The 26201-nt window shown below is 43.0% G+C and overlaps 1 protein-coding gene across 1 annotated transcript in view; it reads right to left on the bottom strand.

The window, feature by feature from the left end:
• LOC126268233 (anosmin-1) overlaps nucleotides 1-26201 on the bottom strand; it is a 266943-nt gene that overhangs the window by 30657 nt on the left and 210085 nt on the right. The window contains exons 2-4 of the mRNA XM_049973884.1: nucleotides 23816-24014; nucleotides 16530-16800; nucleotides 3670-3755 (exon numbers count right to left, since the gene is read on the bottom strand). Coding sequence (XP_049829841.1) covers nucleotides 3670-3755; nucleotides 16530-16800; nucleotides 23816-24014 — 556 coding nt within the window. The remainder of the gene's footprint in view (nucleotides 1-3669; nucleotides 3756-16529; nucleotides 16801-23815; nucleotides 24015-26201) is intronic.

Here is a 26201-nt window from a genome sequence, read left to right as displayed (position 1 = left end):
ACATCATGTTTGATTCGCTTTGGTTTAGCTGTGGTAATTCCATCGGGTTTCCGTTTCACTGTCACGTCACAAACAGCCGATCTGAGCAGATTTAGAAGGCTCGAAATGTTCCTGATGGATTTGTCACTTAGGTGGCATTCAATGATTAGCCCACGTTCGAAGTCACTGGGCTCTACTGACCACCCAGTTCTGGTGTCACTGCATCTTTACTGACAACATAGTACTCCCCGACTGTGCACCTGCTTTGCCATAGATAAATTTTTTTCAGAAATATGGTTGTTTATTTGGGTGGTGAGGTGTCATCCTGTAGCCGGCCGGTGTGGCCATGAGGTTCTAGGCGCTTCAGTCTGGAACCGCGTGACCGCTACGGTCGCAGGTTCGAATCCTGCCTCGGGCATGGATGTGTGTGATGTCCTTAGGTTAGTTAGGTTTAAGTAGTTCTAAGTTCTAGGGGACTGATGACCACAGATGTTAAATCCCATAGTGGTCAGAGCCATTTTTTTGTCACCCTGTATCATGACAGTTGGCCCTCACAGTGAATGAAATTCTTACGTACAACCTGTGGAGTTAACACTGTAACGTGACTCGTCAGTTAACTAGGACATACAAACTCTGTCTTGTTTAATTTATAGTTCTGCTACGTCTGTCTGCTATGTTGTAAATCAAGTTTTATTTCGGTGGCCTGTCGTGATTTCTAGTTCTTTATTGTGTTTTAAAAACACAGAGCTGGTTTGAACAGCAAAATGTAAAAACACTGACAATTTCAAATAAATGCTAAAAGAAGTTACCATTTAAGAACTATAATCTGACATAAAATATAACGGGTGATCAAAAAGTCAGTATGAATTTAAAAACTTAATAAACCACGGAATAATGTAGATAGAGAGGAAGAAATTGACACACATGCTTGGAATGACAAGGCGCTTTATTAGAACGAAAAAAAAACACACCATATTGCTAGACGCGTGAAATACCTCTTGCGCGCGTCGTTTGGTGATGATCGTGTGCTCAGCCGCCACTTTCGTCATGCTTGGCCTCTCAAGTCCTCAGACCTCAGTCCGTGCGATTATTGGCTTTGTGGTTACCTGAAGTCGCAAGTGTATCGTGATCGACCGACATCTCTAGGGATGCTGAAAGACAACATCCGACGCCAATGCCTCACCATAACTACGGAAATGCTTTATAGTGCTGTTCACAACATTATTCCTCGGCTACAGCTATTGCTGAGGAATGATGGTGGACATATTGAACATTTCCTGTAAAGAACATCATCTTTGGTTTGTCTTAATTTGTTATGCTAATTATTGCTATTCTGATCAGATGAAGCGCCATCTGTCAGACATTTTTTTAACATTTGTATTTTTTTGGTTCTAATAAAACCCCATGTCATTACAAGCATGTGTGTCAATTTGTACCTCTCTATCTACGTTATTCCGTGATTTATTCAGTATTCAAATTTATGCCGACTTTTTGATCACCCGCTAGTACTAAGAGAAAAAGCTGCTATTAGAATAAAGTGTAAAAAGCAAGAATATGAGAGAGAAATAAGTTCATTTTATGACAAACTATTGAAATTTCTTCGATAATATGTTATTATCAGTGCTTGTTTTGAACAAGGGAACTGAATGCATTAAATTTTAAATAATCAGACCAATAGGAAAAAATGAGCATTACTTAATAATAACTAAACATAAGGTACAATTGACATTGTAGTGAATGCCTTAGAATGCTCTACAGGACATTCAGTCAGATTTTCATTTTTTTTACTCAATTTTTTGCTAAGTCTTGGTGATACAGATAAGAGAAAGATTATTGAACTAACTGTTTACACTCTACGTAACTATTTACGATGTAGGAACTTAGACATAACGCAGACGTGAAGAAGAATGTATATTTGAAGGAGGATAGAAGGACTGTATTATCTGAAGGAGGATAGAAAGTTTGAACTGTAAAAGAAGACACAGTATAAAAACTGTGAATTAAAAGTAAATCTAAGAAAGGCCGAGAGTACAGTGAGGTTTAAAATAGTCTGCAATCGGGAGCTACTGGGCTGGGTGTTCGCGGCAGCAGTACGCCAGTGGTGGTGGCTGTTCTGGCAGTGTCGGCTCCCACTGTGCTGCCACTTCCACTGCGCCTGCCAGTTCTGCGGAAACTTTTCTGGACACGAAAGTATTTTGATATTTTGCGAAAAAAGTATTGCAGTGAGTTTTCAAGATATGATTTGAAAAGTTTGGAAGTTGTTTCTCGGACGGGAAATTTTTACCCATTTCAATTGCATAAACGTAGCTTTGGCCCTGATTAAACATTCAGAATAGATTTTTGACATGAGAAAATTCTTACACAAATATGACGCGGATCAGTTGCAGTGTCATTTGTATGTAATCCCAAGTTTCCGACGACTTCCTCAGTCGCCATCATCAGGAATTATCTGCAGGCCGTGTAGTACTGTATGTAGTTGGAGGAATCTTGTCGTGTGGTTTCAGTACCATAACTCGGCTAATTAAATAAAGAACGATACGGCCCGCAGATAACTCCTGACCATGGCGACAGACTAAGTCGTCGGAAACTTGAGACTGAATACAAATACGACACTACAACAAATCCGTGGAGTGCCTATTCAAGGTTTTTTCATGTTCAGATACACCACACAGATCTAGGCATACGTGGATTTCAGATTTATTTCACGATATTTGTAGTAGAATTTAAAAATGATTTCCTGTCGCGGTGGAGGGTGGATCGCTTTGAAGTCTACGTGAAGGTAGTACTTGTCGCGGCAACGTCATAAGTCTGGACATCACACGTCAGATGCGAACTAGTTTAAATAAAACGATAGTTAGTATTATTGATTAGGACAAGAGGTGAGAGTGGCATACATATCAAAGGAAGTATTAAAAGGTAAAAGTCTAAGTTGCTCATTTTCCAGGTTTGCAGCCAAGATCGCGTGTTGAAATATTTTTCTTTCCTCATTGAGTCTCACAGTCTAGCTGTCATCTTCGGATCTTCTGGAAATAATGTTATTCTGCAGAGGTAGGAGAATCATAATGACAGCACTCTTCATTTATAAACCAACGGCACCCATTGGCTTGTCAAATACATAAAAATGTGTAAATAAAAGCAGGAAAGCAGCTTTCCTGATGTGCCGTAGCTTTAACGGCTCCACGGACGAACTTGCCTTTACTCTGGGGCACAGTGTTAGCGAGATGGACTTTTATTTACTCTGTTTTATGTATCTGACAAGATAATGTGAGGCTTTCGTTTTATAAACGGAGAATGTTCTCGCTGTGGATGTGGGATTCAAGCAAAGTAATACAATTTCCAGAAGATCCAAAGATGACAGCTGGACTCTGTCGAAACCTGTCATTGAGGGAATAAAAATATTTCAGTACGCGATCTTCCCTGCAAGAGCTCTTATTTGGCACCAGTAGTATGGGTGAGATATACTGAGCCGAATTTGAGAAGATAATGCATTCTCTAGAAAAGGAACATCGTGAAAGCGAAGAAGGACTCTGTCATTTTGAACTTGCAGTGAAAGACATGTTCATTGGACGGACAGTGTAACCGATGACATAAGCCGACACAGTTCTCATTTCATGAGACAGCAGGTTGTGGGTAAGTAGTGATGCAGCAGGCGATGCTGTGTACTGATGTGCTGCGGCTGGTAGGCCCTACCTGCGGAGAGCCGGAACGGCGGTGAGGGCTGCGAGAAGCCGCGGGTGCCATTCCTGTTGACGGCCGCCACCCGGAACTGGTACCACCTGAAACATGACGCGCCGGTAAGTCGCGCCGCCTTCACTATTAGACACAAATTCAGAGCGATTTTGCCAAATGGGGAAGAACTGCGGGAAATAATCCCTGAGACAAAAGTCATAAGGACATACGGCCGGAAATATGTTCCAAGGGAGATTCAAAAATGGCTCTGACCAATATGGGACTTAACTTCTGAGGTCATCAGTCCCCTAGTACTTAGAACTACTTAAACCTAACTAACCTAATGAAATCACACACGTCCATGCCTGAGGCAGGATTCGAACCTGCCACCGTAGCGGTCGCGCAGTTCCAGACCGTAGCGCCAGAACCGCTCGCCCACTTCGACCGACCAAGGGAGATTCACCTACTGGAAGGTTAGCATTAATTATTTTTCACGATGTAGGTTTGTAAGACTGAAAACACACTTGAGAACACACGAGGTAAATGGGAATGTTCTGTCGGTACTAGTGTTTTGGCTCTTCAATCAAAAGGGCAGAGAGTTGGTGCACTATCACGTAGTAGCCATATAACCCTTTATACTACCAGGCGCGTGTCTTTTAGCAGGGGAGGTAGGGTCAAGCGCAGGACGTGCAGATATGTCTCGCCAGCGAGGCGTTGTGGAACGATGGCTGCTCCTAGAACGCTGTTGCCAATAATCCCCTCCCACCACTGAGTCTGATCCGATGCTGATGGTTCGCCGCTATCTTACCACGTGGATTCTCTGTAGTCCACAGGTCGGCTTGTGGAGGTTGACGACACGGTCCGCTCTTTAGATAGGATGGATGACAGAAATCCCATCACTGCTGTGAGACGAATCAGCAACAAAACCGTCGCTGTGGATTTAAGTCCATACATAATGCGTCCTGCACGCATTGTGATACGAGTAGTGACAGCAGTCGTGGAGAACGTTCCGCGTCTACACTGTCGTCTGCCTTAGCCTACACTCGCGAGTCACCTGCCAGTTGCTGATACAGGGGCCCCTGTCGAAGATATTTTATCTCCATCTAACAGTGGGTGTACCTTACTTGGAACGCATTTCCGGCCATATGTGCATATGTAATTTGTGGCTCCTTTTCTTCTCATGTACCGTTTCCTGCAGTTTGTCCTCATTTAGTAACTTCATGCTGTATCCAGCCTTTTCTTGTTTTCAAACAGAGCTCTGCACATACAATACAGTGCTACATTTGCTATCAGGTATTTATTGCACCCTTCCCCTACATCAGACGTCAACTACTTTCTAGAGGAACTTCATTTCAGCAATCAGCACAGAGTAACAACGCCACGTGATCCTTTTGCAATTATCCGTGACATTTAGTTTACGTGTCGTAAATTATTTCATTGCTCATGAAGGATGTTCTCAAAATATTTGTAAAGTTCCTACTGCCATCTCATTCACAGTTATTGAAAACAGTAAAATAAATGACGAATTACCGCTGCACTTGACGCTAAGCATCTTATCATGTGTGTACATTTATCACCTAACGCATTTTTCTCTTCGACGAGTTCTTTTTGTTTCTTGTACGTAATGAATAGTCTAATCGAGTCAAGTTACCAAAGAAGTTTTCATTGCTTTTCTTATTTTTAAAACAATTTTCCTGAATATTATTTTTTTTAAATATTGTCTTGCGAAACAGAAACTAAACAGGTAAAGTTATCAACGCAGTTTTCATTGCTTTTATTGTTTTTAAAAGAATTTTCATGAATATTTTTTTTAAAATATTGTGTTGCGAAACAGAAACTAAAGAAGTAATTCTGGAAGAAGGAAATCACAACACTGACTTTAAACAATCGGAATTATTCACTGTAACGACAACTCACAGGGATTACTTTTTGTAATTCCAAAATTTAGGCGTGTTATGTGACCCCTTAGGGACATGGCTGACAAGGAGGGGAAGAAAGCCAGTGTGCATACCGGATGGAGTCATTCCAGACGTGGAAAGGGTCTTTCCAGATGCCACGAAGAGCAGAGAGTGCACCTAACTGCAGGTCGGTACAAATGATGTGTGTCGTTTTGGATCGAAAGAAAATCTGTATGGTTTCGAGCGGCCATCAGAAGTGGTAAAAGCTGCCAGTCTTGCTTGCGAGATGAAAGCAGAGCTCACCATTTGCAGCTCGAATAGTAAACGGTTGCAAAAACACACTTGACCTCTCAGCAACAAATAATCCTGAGCTAATAACGAACATCAAAACGGGTGCAGAGATTAGTGAACATGGGGTTGTCGTAGCGAGACTGAATACCGTAAGTCATATATCCACCAAAACTAAACGACAAATATATGAATTCAAAAAGGCAGATAAAATTCGCCTGACGTTTTCCTGAGAGATAATATACTCTCCTTTAAAATTAACAATGTAAGAATAGAGCAGATGTGGCTTGAATTCAAAAAAATAGTATCGAAAGCAATTTAGAGATTTATATCAAATGAATTAACAAAAGACGGAGCTGATCCCCCACGGTAGACAAGACAGGTCAGAAAACAGTGGCACAAACAACGAAAAAGCATGCCAAACTTAAATTAACGCAAAATTCCCAAGATTGGCGATCTCTTACAGAAGCACGAAATTTAGATCTGGGTTCAGTGCGAGATTCTTATAATAGTTTCCACAACGAAACTTTATCTTGAAACCTGGCAGAAAATCCAAAGTGATTCTGGTCGTATGGCAAGTATTCTAAACACAAGACACAGTATGCAAGACACAATCAATGCCTTCTCTCCGCGACAGCAATGGAAATACTGTGGATGACTGTGCTGCTAAAGCAATGTTACTTAACACAGCCTTCAAAAATTCCTTTAGCGAAGAAGACGAAGTAAATATTCCAGAATTCAAATGAAGAACAGCTGCCAACATGAGTAACTTAGCAGTAGATATCCTCGGAGTTGTGAAGCAGCTTTATCACTTAATAGAAGCAAGTCTTCCGTTCCAGACTGTGTACCAATTAGAGCCCTTTCATAGTATTATGATGTAATAGTTCCATACCTAACAATCATAGGCAACCGCTCGCCTGGCGAAAGATCAGTACTCAAAGACTGAAAAGTTGCACAGGTCACACCAATATTCAAGAAAGGCAATAGGAGTGATCCACTAAATCACTTGTTTGTTGGCAACAGCATCATGCTGAACAGTCTTAAAGAGCTTCCGACGCTTCCTACTAGAATATGTATGTGAGCTGTAAATAGTAACAGTCCTGACACACTTCCTGGGGTACTCCAAAAAGTACCTCTACACCTGTCGAATTTGTACAGTTAAGAGCGACGTGATGAGTTCTAATTGCAAGAAAGTCATTAATCCAGTCGCAAATCTCGTCTGATACTCTGCAAGGTCATATTTTTTCGCTAAACAGCAGTGCAGGACGGTGACAAATGCCTTCCTGAAGTCAAGGAACACGGCAAGAATCTGATGGCCGTTGTCTACAGCGCTATGGATCTCATGGAGGAATAGAGAGAGCTAAGTTTCGTTAGTGTTTGCGGAATCCATGTTGACTTTTATAGACGAGATATCATTCTCCGAAAAGTCACAATCTTAAGCATAAAACATGTTCCATAACTCTACAACAGAATGACGTCAACGATGTAGGCCTATAATTACATGCACCTGTTCTACGACCCTTCTTAAAACGGGAATGACCTGCACTTTCTTCCAGTCGCTAGGTACCATTCGCTGCACAAGCGATCTATGATAAATTGGTGCTAGAAAGGAATAAATTCTTTCGCATAATCTTTGTAGAATCTTATGGGTATCGCATCAGGTCCTGACGCCTTTTCACTGCTAAGCGACTGTAGTTGCATTTCTACTCCGCGATCAGTTATCTCAATGCCTGGCAATACGATGTTCGTACGATGACAGAGGAGGGACCGTATTACGATCTTCGGTCGTGAGACACTTCCGGAACACAGAATTCAGTATTTTGGCCTTCTCTCTGTTTTCTTAGATGTCATTGCCTCTATGGTCACTGATCTGCAGTTTATATCCTGCCACTCTTGATAAGGAAGAATGTTTTCCTACCTCTCTTAACATTCCTTGTAATAGCGGTAGTAATAATTGCTGTCACAGCCTTATGATCATAGGTCCTTCCACTATGTTAGTTTATCCAATAAGTTCAGGTCTGTTGCTAGGAGATCTAAGGCGTTACCTTCTGGAGTTGGTTCTCTAATGTCTGCTCGAAGTAATTTTCGAACAGGACAGTGAAAATAATGTTACACAAATCCCCGTCTTTGGCACTAGTTCTGAAAGCATTATTTCCCCAATCTGTGTGTGGCAAGTTGAAGTCAACCCCTATTACAGCGCCGTGCCCAGGAAAACTATTAACGACATTCTGCAAGCTATCTCAACCGCCTTACCATTACAGCTCCGGACCCAGGCGGTCTGTAAAAATATCCGACTGTCATTTTTGACTGACCTTTGACGCTTAACTTCACCCGTATTAAGTACCATTTCGAATCCTTAATAACCTCGCTAGATATTATCGAAGCCTTTACTGCAATAAATACACCGCCACCATTGGCGACTAATCTATCCCTATGGTGAATATTCCAATCTGAACTTAGGATTTAGTTGCTGTTCACTTCCGATTCCAACCAACTTTTTGTTATTAATACCATTTGGGCATTATAACATTCAATAAGCGATACTAATTCTGGGATCTTTCCTTAGATGCTCCTGCAGTTTACTAATGTCATATTACATTTTGTATGTCCGATCTGCGAGGACGAGAATTGTCTGAGAACAATATGGCTAATGTGTGTTCGATTTTGGCAGGCAATTCGTCTCTGTTGCCAAGGTGAATTCCTCTAGCCTAAAAAACCTCATTTGCACGCTACACTATAATTTCTCACTCGTAGTGCACACCTGACGTATTAAGGAGAAGCTACAAGTCTTCGCCAGACAGTGGAGATCGAGAAATTCACACGAGACAAAGCTGCAGAGTGGTCTGAGCCTCTGGGTTAGACCTTTGTCTCTGCTCCAAACTAGAGGACCGCGTTCAACCCTGGTTACAATGCTACAAATGGTGGGCTCAGCCTGCATCCCGTGTGAAATGCTAGTTGCCTTCACCAAATGCACCATCCTCCGGAAAAAGGAAATTGATGATAGCCTCAGAAGCTACAGGCGTCATTCCTGCTGAAATGTGCCACTATTTGCACCTGGTTAGGCCAAGTGTGTTCGAAAGCTGACGGTAGGGCACTTTCCATGTCTTGGCCAAGACCCGCCCGGCAAACATGCTGAGTGCACTGTGGCATCCTTTCCCAACCTTCATACTGTTTCCCTGAGAGGCTCACAATGGAGCTCCCAATGTCTTCCATCCCCACCCTGTGCACTTGTCCATACTATGCAGGAATCTCGGCCACTGGCTCAACAGAAGAGGCATGTCCTGCTGGCTCAGAGGTATTATTAACGCTGCTTAGCAACTTGTACCTGTTACCGAGTTGTAAGGAGCCAGCCATGCGACCCGTTCGCGCTTTCACCGTCCACACAATGACGAGCAAATCCACCATTGGCCGCCACTCACTTTCGAGAGAAGAGTCATTGGTTACATGTTGCGTATCTGAAGACGTAGTGACAACCAGGTCACCAGAGGAGCCTAACGACACCAAAGGTGTCGGAGGTCTCATTACAGAGGCCCTGACGTCGCTTTGAGCAATAGCGAGAAGCCTGTCGACTGTTTGCCCCTCGCATATTCCAGCTGTTTACTGACAGCAGCGAATTCTCCTGGTGTTCACTCACAACGAGCACAGTCCCTGCACACGTCGTACGGTGTATAAAACACTGAATAAGATCTCAAAAACACAAAGAAAACAGTCAAGAGTAACAGAAGAACAAAAAGACCTCGACAAAGAGAAAATTAGCCGTCTGTGGCGCTACTGAGGCTGACGTGTACGCAAAATGTAACGGGGAGAATAAACAAACACTAAAACTTGCTCTTCAGAGATCTCTCTATAGCTTACGATCACAAGATCCGCGATGTCTTAAAAGAGAAATAAATTTTTCTGCTGAAAATGGATGTATCAACAGTTACTTTTTACTAGAAACTTTGATGATATCAGAGTTGCTGCAAGATATAAATACGCAAGATCTAAATCACTGATCTAAACTACACGAGTTTAAAACGGAGTCGCATGATGCAGCGCTTCTGGTGGCAGAATGCTGCCCGAGAAAGTTGACTCTCAAAAAGGTATGCGATAAAATTTACACTACTTCAGTCAGAAGTAAATTAGATACCCCTAAAGTAAGTGATGTATGAAAGCTGTGCCTCTCTGCAACAGTCACGGAATTAAGTAAATAAAGCGACACTAGCGACTTCTGCGCGGAAAACTGCACAACAAATTATACTCATTCAGCACAAAGGATAGAAAAATATGCTAACTCATGCAACAAAGACAGATAGCACTATTAAAAATAGCTATATAAACAGATACTATTCACCTCTACTCAGAAGTAAGGATACCACTAAACTAAACGATGTATGCAAACTGTGTACTACACTACAACGTTAACTGACTCAACACAAACTACAGAAAATTCTGCATCCACATCTACGTGATTACTCTGCTATTCACGATGAAGTACCTGACAGAGGGTTCAATGAACCACCCTCAAGCTGTCTCTCTACCATTAAGCTCTCGAACGGTACGTGGGAAGGACGAGCACTTAAATTTTTCTGTGAGAGCCCTGATTTCTCTTACATTACCGTGATGATCATTTCACCCTATGTAGGTAGGTGCCAACAGAATGTTTTCGCAATAGGAGGAAAAAACTGGTGATTGAAATTTCATGAGAAGAACCCGTATCAACGAAAAACGTCTTTGTTTTAATGATTGCCACATCATGTATCAAGGCTGTGACACTATCTCCCCTATTTCGCGATAATACAAAACAAACTGCCCTTCTTTGAACTTTTTTGATGTCATCCGTCAGTCCCACCTGATGCGATTCCACACTTCACAGCAATACTCCAGAATAGGGGGGACAAGCGTGGTGTAAGCAGTCTCTTTAGTAGACCTGTGGCACCTTTTAAGTGATCTGCCAGTGAATCGCAGTCTTTTATTTGCTCTACCCACAATATTATCTATGTGATCGTTCCAATTTAGGTTATTTGTAATTGTAATCTCTAAGTATTTAGCTGAATTTACAGCCTTCAGACTTGTGTGATTCATCGCATAATCGAAATTTAACTGATGTGATTAACTTCACACTTTAGTTTATTCAAGGTCAATTGCCACTTTTCGCACTATAAACATATCTTATCTAAATCAATCTGCAAGTCGTTCTGATCATCTGATGACTTTACAAGACGGTAAATGACAGCATCATCTGTAAACAATCTAAGACTGCTACTCAGATTGTCTCCTGTGTCGTTAATATAGATCAGGGACAATAGGGGGCCTATAACACTTCCTTGGGGAACGCCGGATATTACTTCTGTTTTACTCGATGACTTTCCGTCCATTACTACGAACTGTGACCGTTCTGACAGGAAATCACGAATCCAGTCGTACAACTGAGGCGATACTCCGTAGGCACGCAGTTTGGTTAGATGACGCTTGTGAGGAACGGTGTCGAAAGCCTCCTGGAAATCTAAAAATATGGAATCATTTTGACATCCCCTGTCGATAGCACTTATTACTTCATGAGTATAAAGAGCTAGTTGTCTTTCACAATAACGATATTTTCTGAATCCGTGCTGACTATGTGTCAATAAATCGTTTTCTTCGAGGTACTTCATAATGTTCGAATACAGTATATGTTCCAAAACACTACTGCAAATCGACTCTAGTGATGTGGGCCTGTAATTCAACGGATTACTCCTACTTCCCTTTTTTGGTATTGGTGTGACTTGAGCAACTTTCCAGTCTTTAGGTACGTATCTTTCTGTGAGTGAGTGGTTGTATATTATTGCTAAATATGGAGCTATTTTAACAGCATTTTCTGAGAGGAACCTGACCGCTATATAATCTGGACCGGAGGCCTTGCCTTTATTGACTCTTAGAACAGAATAAATAACACTATTAAAAACAGGGAAATAATCTGCTACTCAGAAGTAATTTAAGGTATCAGACTTCGTAACATATACAGGCTGGAGCTCCACCTGGTCTATGTCTGTTGCCATGCTCACTTGATCAGAACTCCAGACGCTGAAACAGTACTCTCGATTTGTAAACTGAAGGGAGTCACTGGTATCAGCTGCAGCGAGACATTACGCGGAATCAGCGGTGACGAGTGACCGTGTGTGCCGGATCAGGATTCGAACCCAGGATCTCCTGCTTACTAGGGAGGGGCGTTAACCACTGCGCCATCCGAGACAAAGCGTTATCTCAACTGCTCGAACTGCGTCACTCCTCACGGCCGATCCACACTTCCATCGAGCACCACATATCCTCAGTCCCCGTCCGTTGATTCCATGTTCGTTCCTATGAGATTCCCAAGGGAGACCGGACGTATTTGTATATCAGCCCTGAAGAAGGTGGATCCATTGCCCAACTAGGCGTATCAGTTATAAGAATGCTTGGTGCCTGTTCTTTCGGACATACTCTAGATTTGGCTGTCTTGTATATTATATCCATTCACCTTTCGAAACGGTGATTGCAGGTGCACATCTCATTTCTTATCGCTCCTTTGTATTACTCCTAAATATTTAAACAATGTGAGGTGCTCAAGATGTATATCACTAATCTTTTAAACGGATACTTCCGTGTTTTTGTCTCTATCAGACACTATTTTACATTCACCCACATTTGAACAGATCTGCCAATCGTACACGAAATATGGAAATTTAGTCCATCTGCATTTACTTATGGCTGTCGGCCTTTTACCCGCCATTTTAAGATGATTGTTAAAACCGCTCAAAACAACTGGTTTCTGAAATAACTGATTTTCAGTTTTTTGTTCCTCTTATTTCCCGTAATAAAGGTAGACATCGAACAACGAAAAGTGGTACGTGATTGAATACTAGAGAAAATCACCAGTATATCTGGGCATCACGAATAGTCCTTGCTAAAGGGTGACAACTGAGGTTGTTCGTCTTCAAGTCATATCATGTAGACAGTGGCAGCAGATCAGCTACTTTCTGTTCTTATTGTGTATTCCGAATCAATAGTCGTTAAGAACAACTTCCAAGATGAGAAACATAGAAGTAGATATCCGGAGGGCATGCAGCTTTACTGTATGATTACATGATGATCGCATCCTCTTGGGTAAAACATTCCGGAGGTAAAATAGTCCCCCATTCGGATCTCCGGGCGGGGACTACTCAAGAGGACATCGCTATCAGGAGAAAGAAAACTGGCGTTCTACGGATCGGAGGGCGGAATGTCAGATCCTTTAATCGGGCAGGTAGGTTAGAAAATTTTAAAAGGGAAATGGATAGGTTAAAGTTAGATATAGTGGGAATTAGTGACGTTCTGTGGCAGGAGGAACAAAACTTTTGGTCAAGTGAATTCAGGGTTATAAATACAAAATCAAATAAGGGTAATGCAGGAGTAGGTTTAATAATGAATAATAGAAATAGGAGTGCGTGTAAGTTACTACAAAGAGCATAGTGAACGCATTATTCTGGTCAAGAGAGACACGAAGCCCACGCCTACTAAAGAAGTACAAGTTTATATGCCAACTAGCTCTGCAGATGATGAAGAAATTGATGAAACGTATGATGAGATATAAGAAATTATTCAGGTAGTGAATTGGTGACGAAAATTTAACAGTCATGGGTGATTGGAATTCAATCGTAGGAAAAGGGAGAGAAGGAAATGTAGTAGGTGAATATGGATTAGTGCTAAGAAATGAAAGAGGAAGCCGCCTGCTGGAATTTTGCACAGAGCATAACTTAATCATAGCTAACACTTGGTTCAAGAATCATGAAAGAAGGTTGCATTCATGGAAGAACCTTGGAGATACTAGAAGGTTTCAGATGGATTATATAATGGTAAGACAGAGATTTAGGAACCAGGTTTTAAATTGTAAGACATTTCCAGGGGCAGATGTGGACTATGACCACAATCTATTGGTTATGCACTGTAGATTAAAACTGAATAAGAGGAGTTTGTGGCACAACTTGACGAGAAGAAGAAATCGGTTTGTAGGGTATATTCTGAGGCATCAAGAGATCACCAATTTAGTATTGGAGGGCAGCGTGGAGGGTCATAATCGTAGAGGGAGACCAAAAGATGAATACACTAAACAGATTCTGAAGGATGTAGGCTGCAGTAAGTGCTGGGAGGTGAAGAAGCTTGCACAGGATAGAGTAGCATGGAGAGCTACATCAAACCAGTCTCAGGACTGAAGACCACAACAACAACAACATCATACTCTGTGTAACGAAGCAGCTTAAATCACTTAATAAAGGGAAGGACTCCGGTCCAATTGTATACCAGTCAGGCTCCTCTCAGATTATTCTGATAAAATAGCTCCATATTTAGCAATTGTATGCAACCACACGCTCACAGAAACAATCGTACCTAAAGACTGGAAAATTTTTCAAGTCACACCAATACCCAAAAATGGAAGTAGGAACAATCCGCTGAATTACAGGTCTATATCACTAACGTCGATTTGCAGCAGGGTTTTGGAACATATACTGTATTCGAACATTATGAAGTACCTCGAAGAAAACGATTTATTGACACATAGTCAGCACGGATTCAGAAAATATCGTTATTGTGAAAGACAACTAGCTCTTTATACTCATGAAGTAATAAGTGCTATCGACAGGGGATGTCAAAATGATTCCATATTTTTAGATTTCCAGGAGGCTTTCGACACCGTTCCTCACAAGCGTCATCTAACCAGACTGCGTGCCTACGGAGTATCGCCTCAGTTGTGCGACTGGATTTGTGATTTCCTGTCAGAAAGGTCACAGTTCGTAGTAATGGACGGAAAGTCATCGAGTAAAACAGAAGTAATATCCGGCATTCCCCAAGGAAGTGTTATAGGCCCTCTATTGTTCCTGATCTATATTAACGACACCGGAGACAATCCTAGTAGCCGTCTTAGACTGTTTACAGATGATGCTGTCATTTACCGTCTTTTAAAGTCATCAGATGACCAAAACGATTTGCAGAATGATTTAGATAAGATATGTGTATAGTGCTAAAAGTGGCAATTGACCCTGAATAAACTTAAGTGTGAATTTAATCACATGAGCACTAAAAGAAATCAGCTAAATCTCGATTATGCGATGAATCACACAAGTCTGAAGGCTGTAAATTCAGCTAAATACTTAGGGATTACAATTACAAATAACCTAAATTGGAACGATCACATAGATAATATTCTGGGTAGAGCAAATAAAAGACTACGATTCATTGGCAGAACACTTAGAAGTTGCCACAGGTCTACTAAAGAGACTGCTTACACCACGCTTGCCCGCCATTTTCTGGAGTATTGCTGTGCTGTATGGGATCCGCATCAGGTGGGACTGACGGATGACATCTAAAATGACATCTAAAAAGTACAAAGAAGGGCAGTTCGTTTTGTATTATCTCGAAATAGGGGAGATAGTGTCACAGAGATGATACGTGAACAGGAGTGGCAATCATTAAAACAAAGGCGTTTTTCGTTGCGACGGGATCTTGTCATGAAATTTCAAACACCAGATATCTCCTCCGATTGCGAAAATATTCTGTTGACACGCACCTACATAGGGAGATATGAACATCACGGTAAAATAAGAGAAATCAGGGCTCGCACAGAAAATTTTATGTGCTCGTTCTTCCCGCGTGCCGTTCGAAAGTGGAATGCTAGAGACATAGGTTGATGGTGGTTTATTGAACCCTCTACCAGGCACTTGATTGTGAATAGCAGAATAATCACGTTGATGTAGATGTAGGTGTGAAGTTTGTAATTTATTGCTGTTATCATAATCTCCTCCCCATTTATTAGTTTGTAGAGATGACAGACCAATATTTAAAGCAAATGAAGCATTGTGATTCATTCTTACGTCAGTTTATAAAAATATTTCTAAACTTAGGATTGGTGCCATTCTGTAGTACAACGAATGGACTACAGCGAGAAATTATTGTGTAGATCGGACCGGGGAAAATCTTACACAGCTCATGTGCACGCGTATCTTGAACCACGACACACGGCAGCAGGGACATTATTACTTCAGCAATTCTGCACCAATTCTATTGCCATTTATTTGTTGCTCGTTTGTGTCGGCGTTGTTATTAAAATAGCACTGTTCGCGTTTCTCATTTTCTGAAATAACACATTATTTCAAAATAATGCAATTTTACGTATAAAATTACTTCTTTTTTAAAGATTTGTTTAGCACTGTTGCCATACCTACTTTCTGTTTTTCTTTTTTTTTTATTCCGTTATTAGCATAAAATAATAAGAAGTAATTGTTACACTAGTGATCAGAAAAATACCGCAAACTATCGGTTATTCGGAATTAAAATATCGGTATTGGTTCTGACCAGTTGGTTTTTCCCTTCTCTGCTGTCCAGTGAAGATACTTTCTTGGAACCAACATCATCGTTGGCGAGGAATCTAAAAATGTTGCTGGCCCTATCTGGTATCTGCTATGTGTACAGTGAATATGAGAGGACCCTCTCCGTTCTCTCTCTCATCGTCGTTAACAACACAAACCTGATAGTAAAGTCAACACGTTCGTATCAGTTACCTGCAGACACAACTCTCGCACTTAGCAAAAGACAGGTGCTGTGTGCACGACAAAGGAAAACCTCTGTGTGATCTCCCAGGCGATGATGTCCTCACTGATTTCTACATTTCCTCGAGACTGGTGAACAGCGCTGGACTGTGTGCGCCGCAGCCTGAGGAGGGCTCACCTGCCGGGCCGGACGAGGCCCCTGGGCAGCAGGCAGTGCGGCCGCACGCCGCGGTGCAGCGGGCCCCAGGCGCCCAGGCGGTCGCGCGCCAGCCGCTGCCCCACGTGGTGGCGCTCCTGCACCACGAACACCAGCTGCGCCTCCGGGTCGCCCCCGCCGGCCCCGCCGTCGCCGTGGGCGTGGCCGTCGTCGCCCGGCAGCCGCCACTGCACGTGCACGCGGCCGTGGCCGCGCTCCGCAGCGCTCACGTTCACCGGCACTGCCGACAGACCTGCGGGCATTAACACACTCGCCGCCACCTGCTACAGCGGCACGCATCTAATTACCCAGTCACTGCCTACTTCATCCCTCCGTGGTTCATGGGACACGTATGTTCCACTAATGTAATACTCACTTTTGGGCACTGGGAACTCTGTATCCCATATCTGGGATAAATTATTGTGTCGGATTCCTCTAGTCAGCTTTGAACAACGACGTCATACTAGAGGCAGGTATGCTACATAGATGTATTCTCCGAAAGCAGCGGATGATATTCGTAAACAAAGGAATCTAGCGTGTGATAAAATTACGATCACAGTTCACGCGATTAATTACTTACCCACGAATTATATCGAAATCGACTGAAAATTGTAGAAATAAATAAGAATAAAACAGTAGAGAAATATGTGTATCTGGAATAAATTAATAAATTACTGTCATAATATATGCAAAGAAAAAAAAAGCACAGACAACCTTTAATTTCTATTACAGTATAGCGAATGGGAAAGTGGTAGTATTATAAAATAGCATTAACTTATAATAATCAGAATTATTGAATCTAACGGGGCTACAGCGGGAATGTGTGGTTTTTGGCGGGGAGAAACTGAAATGTATCACGAAACCGGGAGAATGAAATGTGGAAAAACCGGCTCATAAACTACAGGAAAAAAATACACAGATAATTAAAATTAACAAAAGTAACGAATATTGAAATCGATACCTAGAATTGACCTTTATGCGTTAATTCTAGTTACCAATTCTCATATTTGTTACATTTTCATAGCAGTTCAGAGAGGAATTACAGGTGTAGAAACCCTTCTACAATTCAGGGCACACCTACTGCATAAATGTTCTAAATAATGTAGCATGTAATGGTTGGAATCAGTAACTAGAGCTGATCTCTTATATAGCTTAATTCTAGTCACTGACTCCAATATTTGTAATGTTTTGCAGTAGTTTAGAGGACAATTACAAAGGAGAAGTCCTATTACATGTCAGTGTAAACACCTGCCGTAAAAATGGTTTAAATAATAATCCATGGAATTGTTGGAATCGATAACTATAATAGACCTAGTTACGGATTCCAATCACTCTATGATTTACAATTTTGGACTTGTTTGCAGTGAGGTTGTGAACTCGGTTGTTTTAGGATTTCTAGAGTTTTATTGATCTCGCCATACTGCGTAAAAGTAACAAATATTGTAGGTACGCATTCTGTTTCTTTCTTTTTCACAGTAGTGAAGACAGTAAGATCAAATCTAAAAATTCCACGACTATCGTGCACACACTTGCTCCAAAAATAGTCTAAGTAACGAACCGTGTAATGAATGGAATCGCTAACTGTGCTATCCTTACACACATAAATTGAGACGATAATTTGTTTCAGACATGTATCTTTCTCTTTTTCTGTTCTTATTTGTTTTCCTTACTTTCCATTCTTTTCGATATAATTCGTGGCTGAATAGTTAATCATGCAAACTGTGATTATAATTTTATCCTGTGCTACATTCGTTTATTTTCGAATACGACATTTGCTGTCAAAGATTGCCTCTCTGTACCGTCTTTGCGTTAGGTATGATGTCATTGCTCAAAGTCGACGGGTGGAATCAGACACTAGAGGTAACCCGATATCTGTCTAGTGCTGTCATCTATACAGAAGCTTTCAGAACTTGGAGGAAAGTACTATCGATTATAGGCCGGATGTATAAAAACCTTCGCTATAAGCAGTGGCAAGGGAAATCGATGAGAAACGGAGTTATTTCCTGCAAAACATGTTAAGTGACACGTTTTACTTATATTAGTTGGTAGTTCCACGATAAACCGAGAAGTAATTCTCTTTCTCTAATTTCAGATTGTCACTAATAACAACTTTGTGCATCTAATCAGTGGTAAGTGCCAAAAAATGGCTTCCAGTAGTGTTGGCGAGCGCAGTTTTCATGCCTCGTAAATGCTTTTCAGGGGCGATTTGCAAAATCCGAGAATGAGATGAACATCTAAATCTCAGATAAGAGCCTGCATTTGTATCCGAGCGCAAATGCGCTTGAAAAGTAGCTATTAATCCGGTGACTGGGAGTATTTTTTTAAAGAAGTAAAAAATGTTGTGTCCCTTACCATCGTCTACTTGAATTTAATTGAATGGTTGATGGAAGAAATGTTAAGAGTTGTGCTAAACATGCTTTACATGCTGTAGTAAGGAGCTGGCTAAAATTAATTCTATATTGTGCTGAATTCCATATTAATATTGAAGATTTTCGTACTTTATCATTGCAAAAATTGTCAATGCAAATCTTACTATCAAAAACTGATAGAATTCGAACCTTCTGAATTTGTATTTTTGAGAGGTTTCGTAGTAACGTTTCTTTAAATCGCCCACCAAATAATGAGTGGTAAGTCCATGGTAATACATGTTAAGTGTACTCAGTTTGCAACAATGTTAAGTACGCATTGACGAATTTTTAAGAATAAAAGTTAGTTAGAATATACCCGCTTGAAAATATGACATTACCGTAAATATATTTGAAAAGAATGACTTACCTGAATAAGAATCACATTACATGTACTTAAATTATCTTATTTAGATGATTTTATTGAAACGTTTGCTGAGTAATTTCTCAAAACAACCAGTTAGGCCCTTACAATTGTTTACAGTCAACGTCTTCATATAAAGGGCTGTGAGTGACGAAGCAGGCCATCGTATACAGAGTGCACCTGTGTTACGAATACGAACTCAAAAGGCTGGTTTCTCCACTCCAGGAAAGTCGGAAGTGCGTAATTGGGTTTTCTTACACATTACAAACATTGTTTCGAAACATTACTACATTCCTTAGTTATTCTTCAGGTTTGTACGCCATTTATAGTTGGTGAGAACCACAGCGATCTACAAGAATGTACGAGACATTAGTATGTGATACGTCAAAAACATCTTCAAATTTTAAATTGAAAATATATGTGTCGTATTTCATATTTTTCATTGTCATGATGATAAATGTGCTTAGGTAATGATTTATTACATTTTTTCGTATTTACTGTCTCGATAGTGCCCCTGGTTTTAAAGAGAGGTCAAATTAATAAGTTTTAACGTGGAAGTGTCCTGCTTATGACGGAAGACAGTTTTTGACCTCTTATTTTTGAAATATTTGTAAAACGAGTACCAATCACGTGATGGGTTCATGCACCTCCTTCCACTTAATTACATTTTTAGCTTCCCTTTTCAAATTTTGTGACTATGTAGTAAGAGATTTTCCAGCGATCCAAGGCACTCAGTGACGGCAATGGGTATTCTCAGCACGAGTAGCTTGGAGGGATGGAAGATTTCGTTTATCTGGCTAGCAAGTCACGTCGGTATCAGTCGGAGCGATTTGGTGCAGTGACTATGGCCATGGACTCGTTTTAGGGCGGAATGGGTTAGAAACATACAATCGGCCTTCCTCATGTACTATGCGTAACCTCCCCTAGAAACTGCCACTTTGGTTTGTTCATCAAAGCTACGGGAAAATCCTTCGAAACACTACGCCTGCACCTACACCTACAGTTACTACACTCCGGAAGCCACTACATAGTGCGACACAGAGCGTAGTTGCTACTAAAGTCAGTGATATTTCTGTCCTGTCTTATGGTCCTGTGCGAGATGCATCGTAGTGGCGGCGCTGTTTTTAGTTTTCTATATTTATCAACTCATTTTCGAGAAGACCACCGTTATTCCAATGAATTTCCGCTCCTTGAGAAAGAGTTGCTTTCGCATCGGTCATGATGCTAACAGCACGTCTCCAAATTCGTTCGATGTCCGCTGATAGCAGCTCCAAACACTATAGCACTACTCTAGAACTGAATACACTAGTGTCTTGTATGAGATTCCTTTTAGAAATGCACTCCTCCAGATCTCTTCCAACAAATCGAACTGTCTCATTGCTCTTCCCAACGACTGGTCTTATGTGTTCGTCTAGCTGCAGATGGCTTCGCAGTTTTACCGCTAAAATTTTAAGCAATATTAGAAACTCATCAAAACACGGTGACGAACCAAAACATTATGACACTGCCCACCACAACGTTGCATGCCGTCTGGTGGTGTTGTGGGCAAATGACGCAGTAACTAAAGTATGTAAGCGGATCAGACACAGACGGGGGATCACCCTAGCGAAGATATGCAAATGAGAAAATCCACTAAAATTCGTGACTTTGACAAGGGGCAGATTATTACTATGGAGAGCCTGCGAACGAATATCTCGAAAACGGCTAATCTGGTCGAGCGTTCGCGCATTGCTATGATGAGTATTTGTAGATAGTGGATGAAGGACGGTGACGCCACGAGTATGCGACATGTTTTTGGACATCCGCGCCTTGCCACAGAACGTGAAGATTGTTGGACTGCCGCCTCTGTGAAGCAGGAATGGTATCAATCTGTGTAGGACGTCAGAGTGCAATGCTGGTGCAAGCACAAGTATTTCGGAACACACTGTACAGCCCATACTGCTTAGCACAGAGCTCCACAACAGAAGACCCCTACCTGTTTCCAAGTTGACCCAACTATATCATCAGTTATGACTGCTATGGGAATAGAATCATCGAGACTGGACCGTGGATCAGTGTGAACGTGTCGTCTGGTTGGAGAAATCACGTTTTTTGTCACACCAAGGGGATGGTCGTGTCCGGATACGCTGTCATCCAGGTGGAGAGCTGTAATTGGCACGTATAAAGGACTGTTATAAGCAGGGGTGTTTTACTGACGGTTCGCTGTAAGACTCCAGTCACCAGTACCTCCGCAGCCCACGTCCAGGTGGAGAGACGGCGCTCCGTCCTGCTTCACCATCAGCCGATTCACCCGCCACCGCTGGGGTCTCGTCACGACCCCTATATCTGAATGCCAAGAAAGAATAGAGGGGAAACAGTCAATTCCTGGAGACTTTTGCCAGTAGGCACTGCTGCAATGGCTGCCAATGCGAGATACTTGCCATGTTAAGTCAATACATTAACGAAAGTGTACATCGTGTTCACCAGAAGGCGATAGAAAATTAATGTGCGGAAGGTGCAGATATAAACCTCCGATGGGACGCACGTATTGCACTTCACAACGGACGTCGTTGAAATTCAAGAATTGTTCAAAGCAAACCGTTAACTTGCACAATGATCGATGAATGGAAAATGGTGCCCCACGGTAATCACAGGGGCTTACACCAACAAGATCTAATGCAAATTCCTTGTGAGCTACAAACGGTGCAGGACATTCATCTAGGTATCCACTCGTAAAAAATGCTTTTACAAACATATTGGTCCAACGAGGTGATGGGAGCTGACGGAACGTGACGGCAAGCAAGCGAATGCGAATGTGTGTGCCGCGAGGCTTATTGTGAAACTGGCCAATCTTTAAAGCGAAGCTGCTATAATATGTTTTATGGACACGGAAAAAACAAACATCCAGAGGCTGAATTTGTCGTGTGGTTGATGGTGGTATGATTTGCAATGTCACACACTTTCCAGGAGGGATAGTTTTCTCTAAAGGAGTACGATTTTGTACACGCAGACCAGGAATCAAGCAAAAGAAGTTAATCTGAACAATTATTGGCCGAAAGCAGTGTTCATTCCATATTTATATTTCTCTTACGTCCATTTTCCCACTTTTGCTTGCTGTGACGTAAACACTCCCTACTGCCCTTGCAAGATGAAGCCCACCAGAAAGAACAGCAGGGGGCAAAGCACCTACAGCTTCTCGCAGCACAATAAATAACTTTTGAACCAATTTACCACCCAGTCGGCATAACTGTATACGCATACGCTAAGGCATTACTGTCAGTTGATATTGATAAAACTCTCTTCGTACCTCTAACTTTCATAGTTAATTGCATACGCATTTTGTCTTCAGAACCCGACTGGTCGGAGTTCGAAGCAAATTCCTTACAAAACCATGGGTAATATTTGTTCATCTCATCTGCTAATTTTGGAGCCAATTTATCTGTTTGCTATGCATCGTCCAGAATTTCGTTACCTTACGTCTTCCAGACTTGTAGCACTGTTTGAAGTAATGCAATCGTCCGTTGGTTTCCTTGGAATCACTGTACTCTATAAAGCGCGCAATTCAATGTGTATAATGTAGTAGGTATCTATCATGCACGTCGTGTAAATTATATCGAGCATCAACGAAACGCGCAAACACCAGATTTTTCAACAAGTGCGCTTTGTCCTTCCTTGAATATCCAAAGTTTTTCTTATACACTACACGGTCATACTGTTGGCGAATTATTCGGAAATCATATTTTTTTTACTATACTGCAAATGATCTTCCAGGTACGTAATTGTTTAGTATCCGCTCCTTGGACAACGGCTATCCTTCACTAAGTTTCATTGGAGACGAGATTTATGTCTCCCTATCCGACAAGGTGACGAACTACGTGGCTCGACACGTGTTTTAGTGTCACTTTCACTTGTTACGCAAGTAGCGTCATCATTGTACTCCTCATGTACACTGTTCGCACAGTCGAGAGTATACGACACCACAGATTCCAATGACTCATCTTTCTCACTGTGCGGAATTCCTTGGGTCCCTCCCTGACGAAATGTCAGCTTCGATAACTGTTGCTGTAGGTATAATGCAATATTTGGTTTGCTTTCCTTGCCATTGCCCTGCTGTATATCAGTACCGCTAGCACTGCAATACTGTTGTGAGTTACTTGACGACTGAACAGTTCCAATTACCCTCCGTAGGCTCTGCTGTTCTCACCATTGGATACCTCCAGTTTCGCTTCGTATTACGTTAGCAGCCAATATTGTGGTTGCATGGTACACGATACGTGGAGCATCGAAAGCCCTAACATCGCTGCCATTTTGCGACCTCACACTCAGCTCCTTGTTAGACGATTCTCTGTAACATTCCTTACCACAATCTTTCAGTGTGTCCAAACAACAATACCTAATTAAGCTAAGGCTCTAAAGGGCATTAGATTCTCTTCGATGCTACGTCCTTCCTTCTAAGGGAGTTATGAAAGATAAAAAAACACTCGTGCTCTGCTGGAGGTGGGAGCGCCTCCCTGGCGTACCTGGCGCGACGTCCAGCTGCTGCGCGCGCTGGCAGGTGGCGCCGCAGGCGTTGGGGCAGCACTTGTCGGTGGCGGGGCAGTCGCCGTCGTGCGCGCACGCCGTGATGCACGCCGCCTCGAACGCCGACAGCGCCGACAGGTCGCCGGGGCAGCTGCCCGCCTTGCTCACCGCGCGCTCCCGCACGCACTGCTCGGCGCACTGCAACACACCAACACACGCAGGCCCGTCACTTCAGTCCGCAGTCTCCGACCTTACCTTCTACCTGCGCCACTATACACAGTTCAGATATGCTGCGCATTATTAGCATCAAATGCTTTTTTTGCACCTTTACTGTCATTTCCATTCTCCATCAGGGGCGGGCTGGCAGCAGCATAAGCGCTGCTCTTCAGCCAAGAGACATAAATAAACAGGAAGGCGTTTAAAAACAATATAAAGGAGATAACATGGGGAAAATAGAAACAAAAAAAGGCGGAACAGAAGCAAAGAAGACATACAAAGGGGTGACTGTAATTCGGAGATAAAATTCTAAAAAATTATGTTACACAAAAAAACACACACACACTACATTGAAAGGCACCAGGCAAAGTACGGCCGCAGCATAAATGTCCGTTTAACGAGTAAAACAGCCACATGTCGGACGGCGTAGCAAGGAACTGTGATGGACAATAAACAGGTCAAGCACACAATGAAAATCCCCTTCACTAGATAACACTGTGTAACGGCACCGACACAGTGCACTAACGTACCACACTGATAACGAATAGAAACCTGAGAGGATCTTCAAGGGGTGGGGGAGACAAGCGAAATGGGAAGAAGGGGAAAGGAGACGATGAGGAGGGGGAGAAAGGGGGATGAAGTGGGGGACGCGCCGAAGGAGGGTTTGGAAGGGAAGGGACGGGAGAGGAAAACAGCTGAGGAGGGTGTGCAGGGACTCAGGGAGAGAAGGAGGGGAGAGGAAAAAGGGGGGCCCTGGGGGCGAGGGAGGTGGGGGAGGGAACAAGGCCAGATTATAGTTAAATGGATGGGCATATGTCACGGCGAAGTTCATCATACGGGAGGGGGAGGAAATTGCCCTGATGAATTACACTCCTGGAAATGAAAAAAAGAACACATTGACACCGGTGTCTCAGACCCACCATACTAGCTCCGGACACTGCGAGAGGGCTGTACAAGCAATGATCACACGCACGGCACAGTGGACACACCAGGAACCGCGGTGTTGGCCGTCGAATGGCGCTAGCTGTGCAGCATTTGTGCACCGCCGCCGTCAGTGTCAGCCAGTTTGCCGTGGCATACGGAGCTCCATCGCAGTCTTTAACACTCGTAGCATGCCGCGACAGCGTGGACGTGAACCGTATGTGCAGTTGACAGACTTTGAGCGAGGGCGTATAGTGGGCATGCGGGAGGCCGGGTGGACGTACCGCCGAATTGCTCAACACGTGGGGCGTGAGGTCTCCACAGTACATCGATGTTGTCGCCAGTGGTCGGCGGAAGGTGCACGTGCCCGTCGACCTGGGACCGGACCGCAGCGACGCACGGATGCACGCCAGGACCGTAGGATCCTACGCAGTACCGTAGGGGACCGCACCGCCACTTCCCAGCAAATTAGGGACACTGTTGCTCCTGGGGTATCGGCGAGGACCATTCGCAACCGTCTCCATGAAGCTGGGCTACGGTCCCGCACACCGTTAGGCCGTCTTCCGCTCACGCCCCAACATCGTGCAGCCCGCCTCCAGTGGTGTCGCGACAGGCGTGAATGGAGGGACGAATGGAGACGTGTCGTCTTCAGCGATGAGAGTCGCTTCTGCCTTTGTGCCAATGATGGTCGTATGCGTGTTTGGCGCCGTGCCGGTGAGCGCCACAATCAGGACTGCATACGACAGAGGCACACAGGGCCAACACCCGGCATCATGGTGTGGGGAGCGATCTCCTACATGGCCGTACATCTCTGGTGATCGTCGAGGGGACACTGAATAGTGCATGGTACATCCAAACCGTCATCGAACCCATCGTTCTACCATTCCTAGACCGGCAAGGGAACTTGCTGTTCCAACAGGACAATGCACGTCCGCATGTATCCCGTGCCACCCAACGTGCTCTAGAAGGTGTAAGTCAACTACCCTGGCCAGCAAGATCTCCGGATCTGTCCCCCATTGAGCATGTTTTGGACTGGATGAAGCGTCGTCTCACGCGGTCTGCACGTCCATCACGAACGCTGGTCCAACTGAGGCCGTTCCACAGGACTACATCCAGCATCTCTACGATCGTCTCCATGGGAGAATAGCAGCCTGCATTGCTGCGAAAGGTGGATATACACTGTACTAGTGCCGACATTGGTCTATGTGCCTGTGGTTCTGTCAGTGTGATCATGTGATGTATCTGACC

The sequence above is a fragment of the Schistocerca gregaria genome, chromosome 1, assembly GCF_023897955.1.
Source record: "Schistocerca gregaria isolate iqSchGreg1 chromosome 1, iqSchGreg1.2, whole genome shotgun sequence".
Classification (NCBI taxonomy): domain Eukaryota; kingdom Metazoa; phylum Arthropoda; class Insecta; order Orthoptera; family Acrididae; genus Schistocerca; species Schistocerca gregaria.
This window is presented reverse-complemented; position numbering and strand designations above follow the sequence as displayed.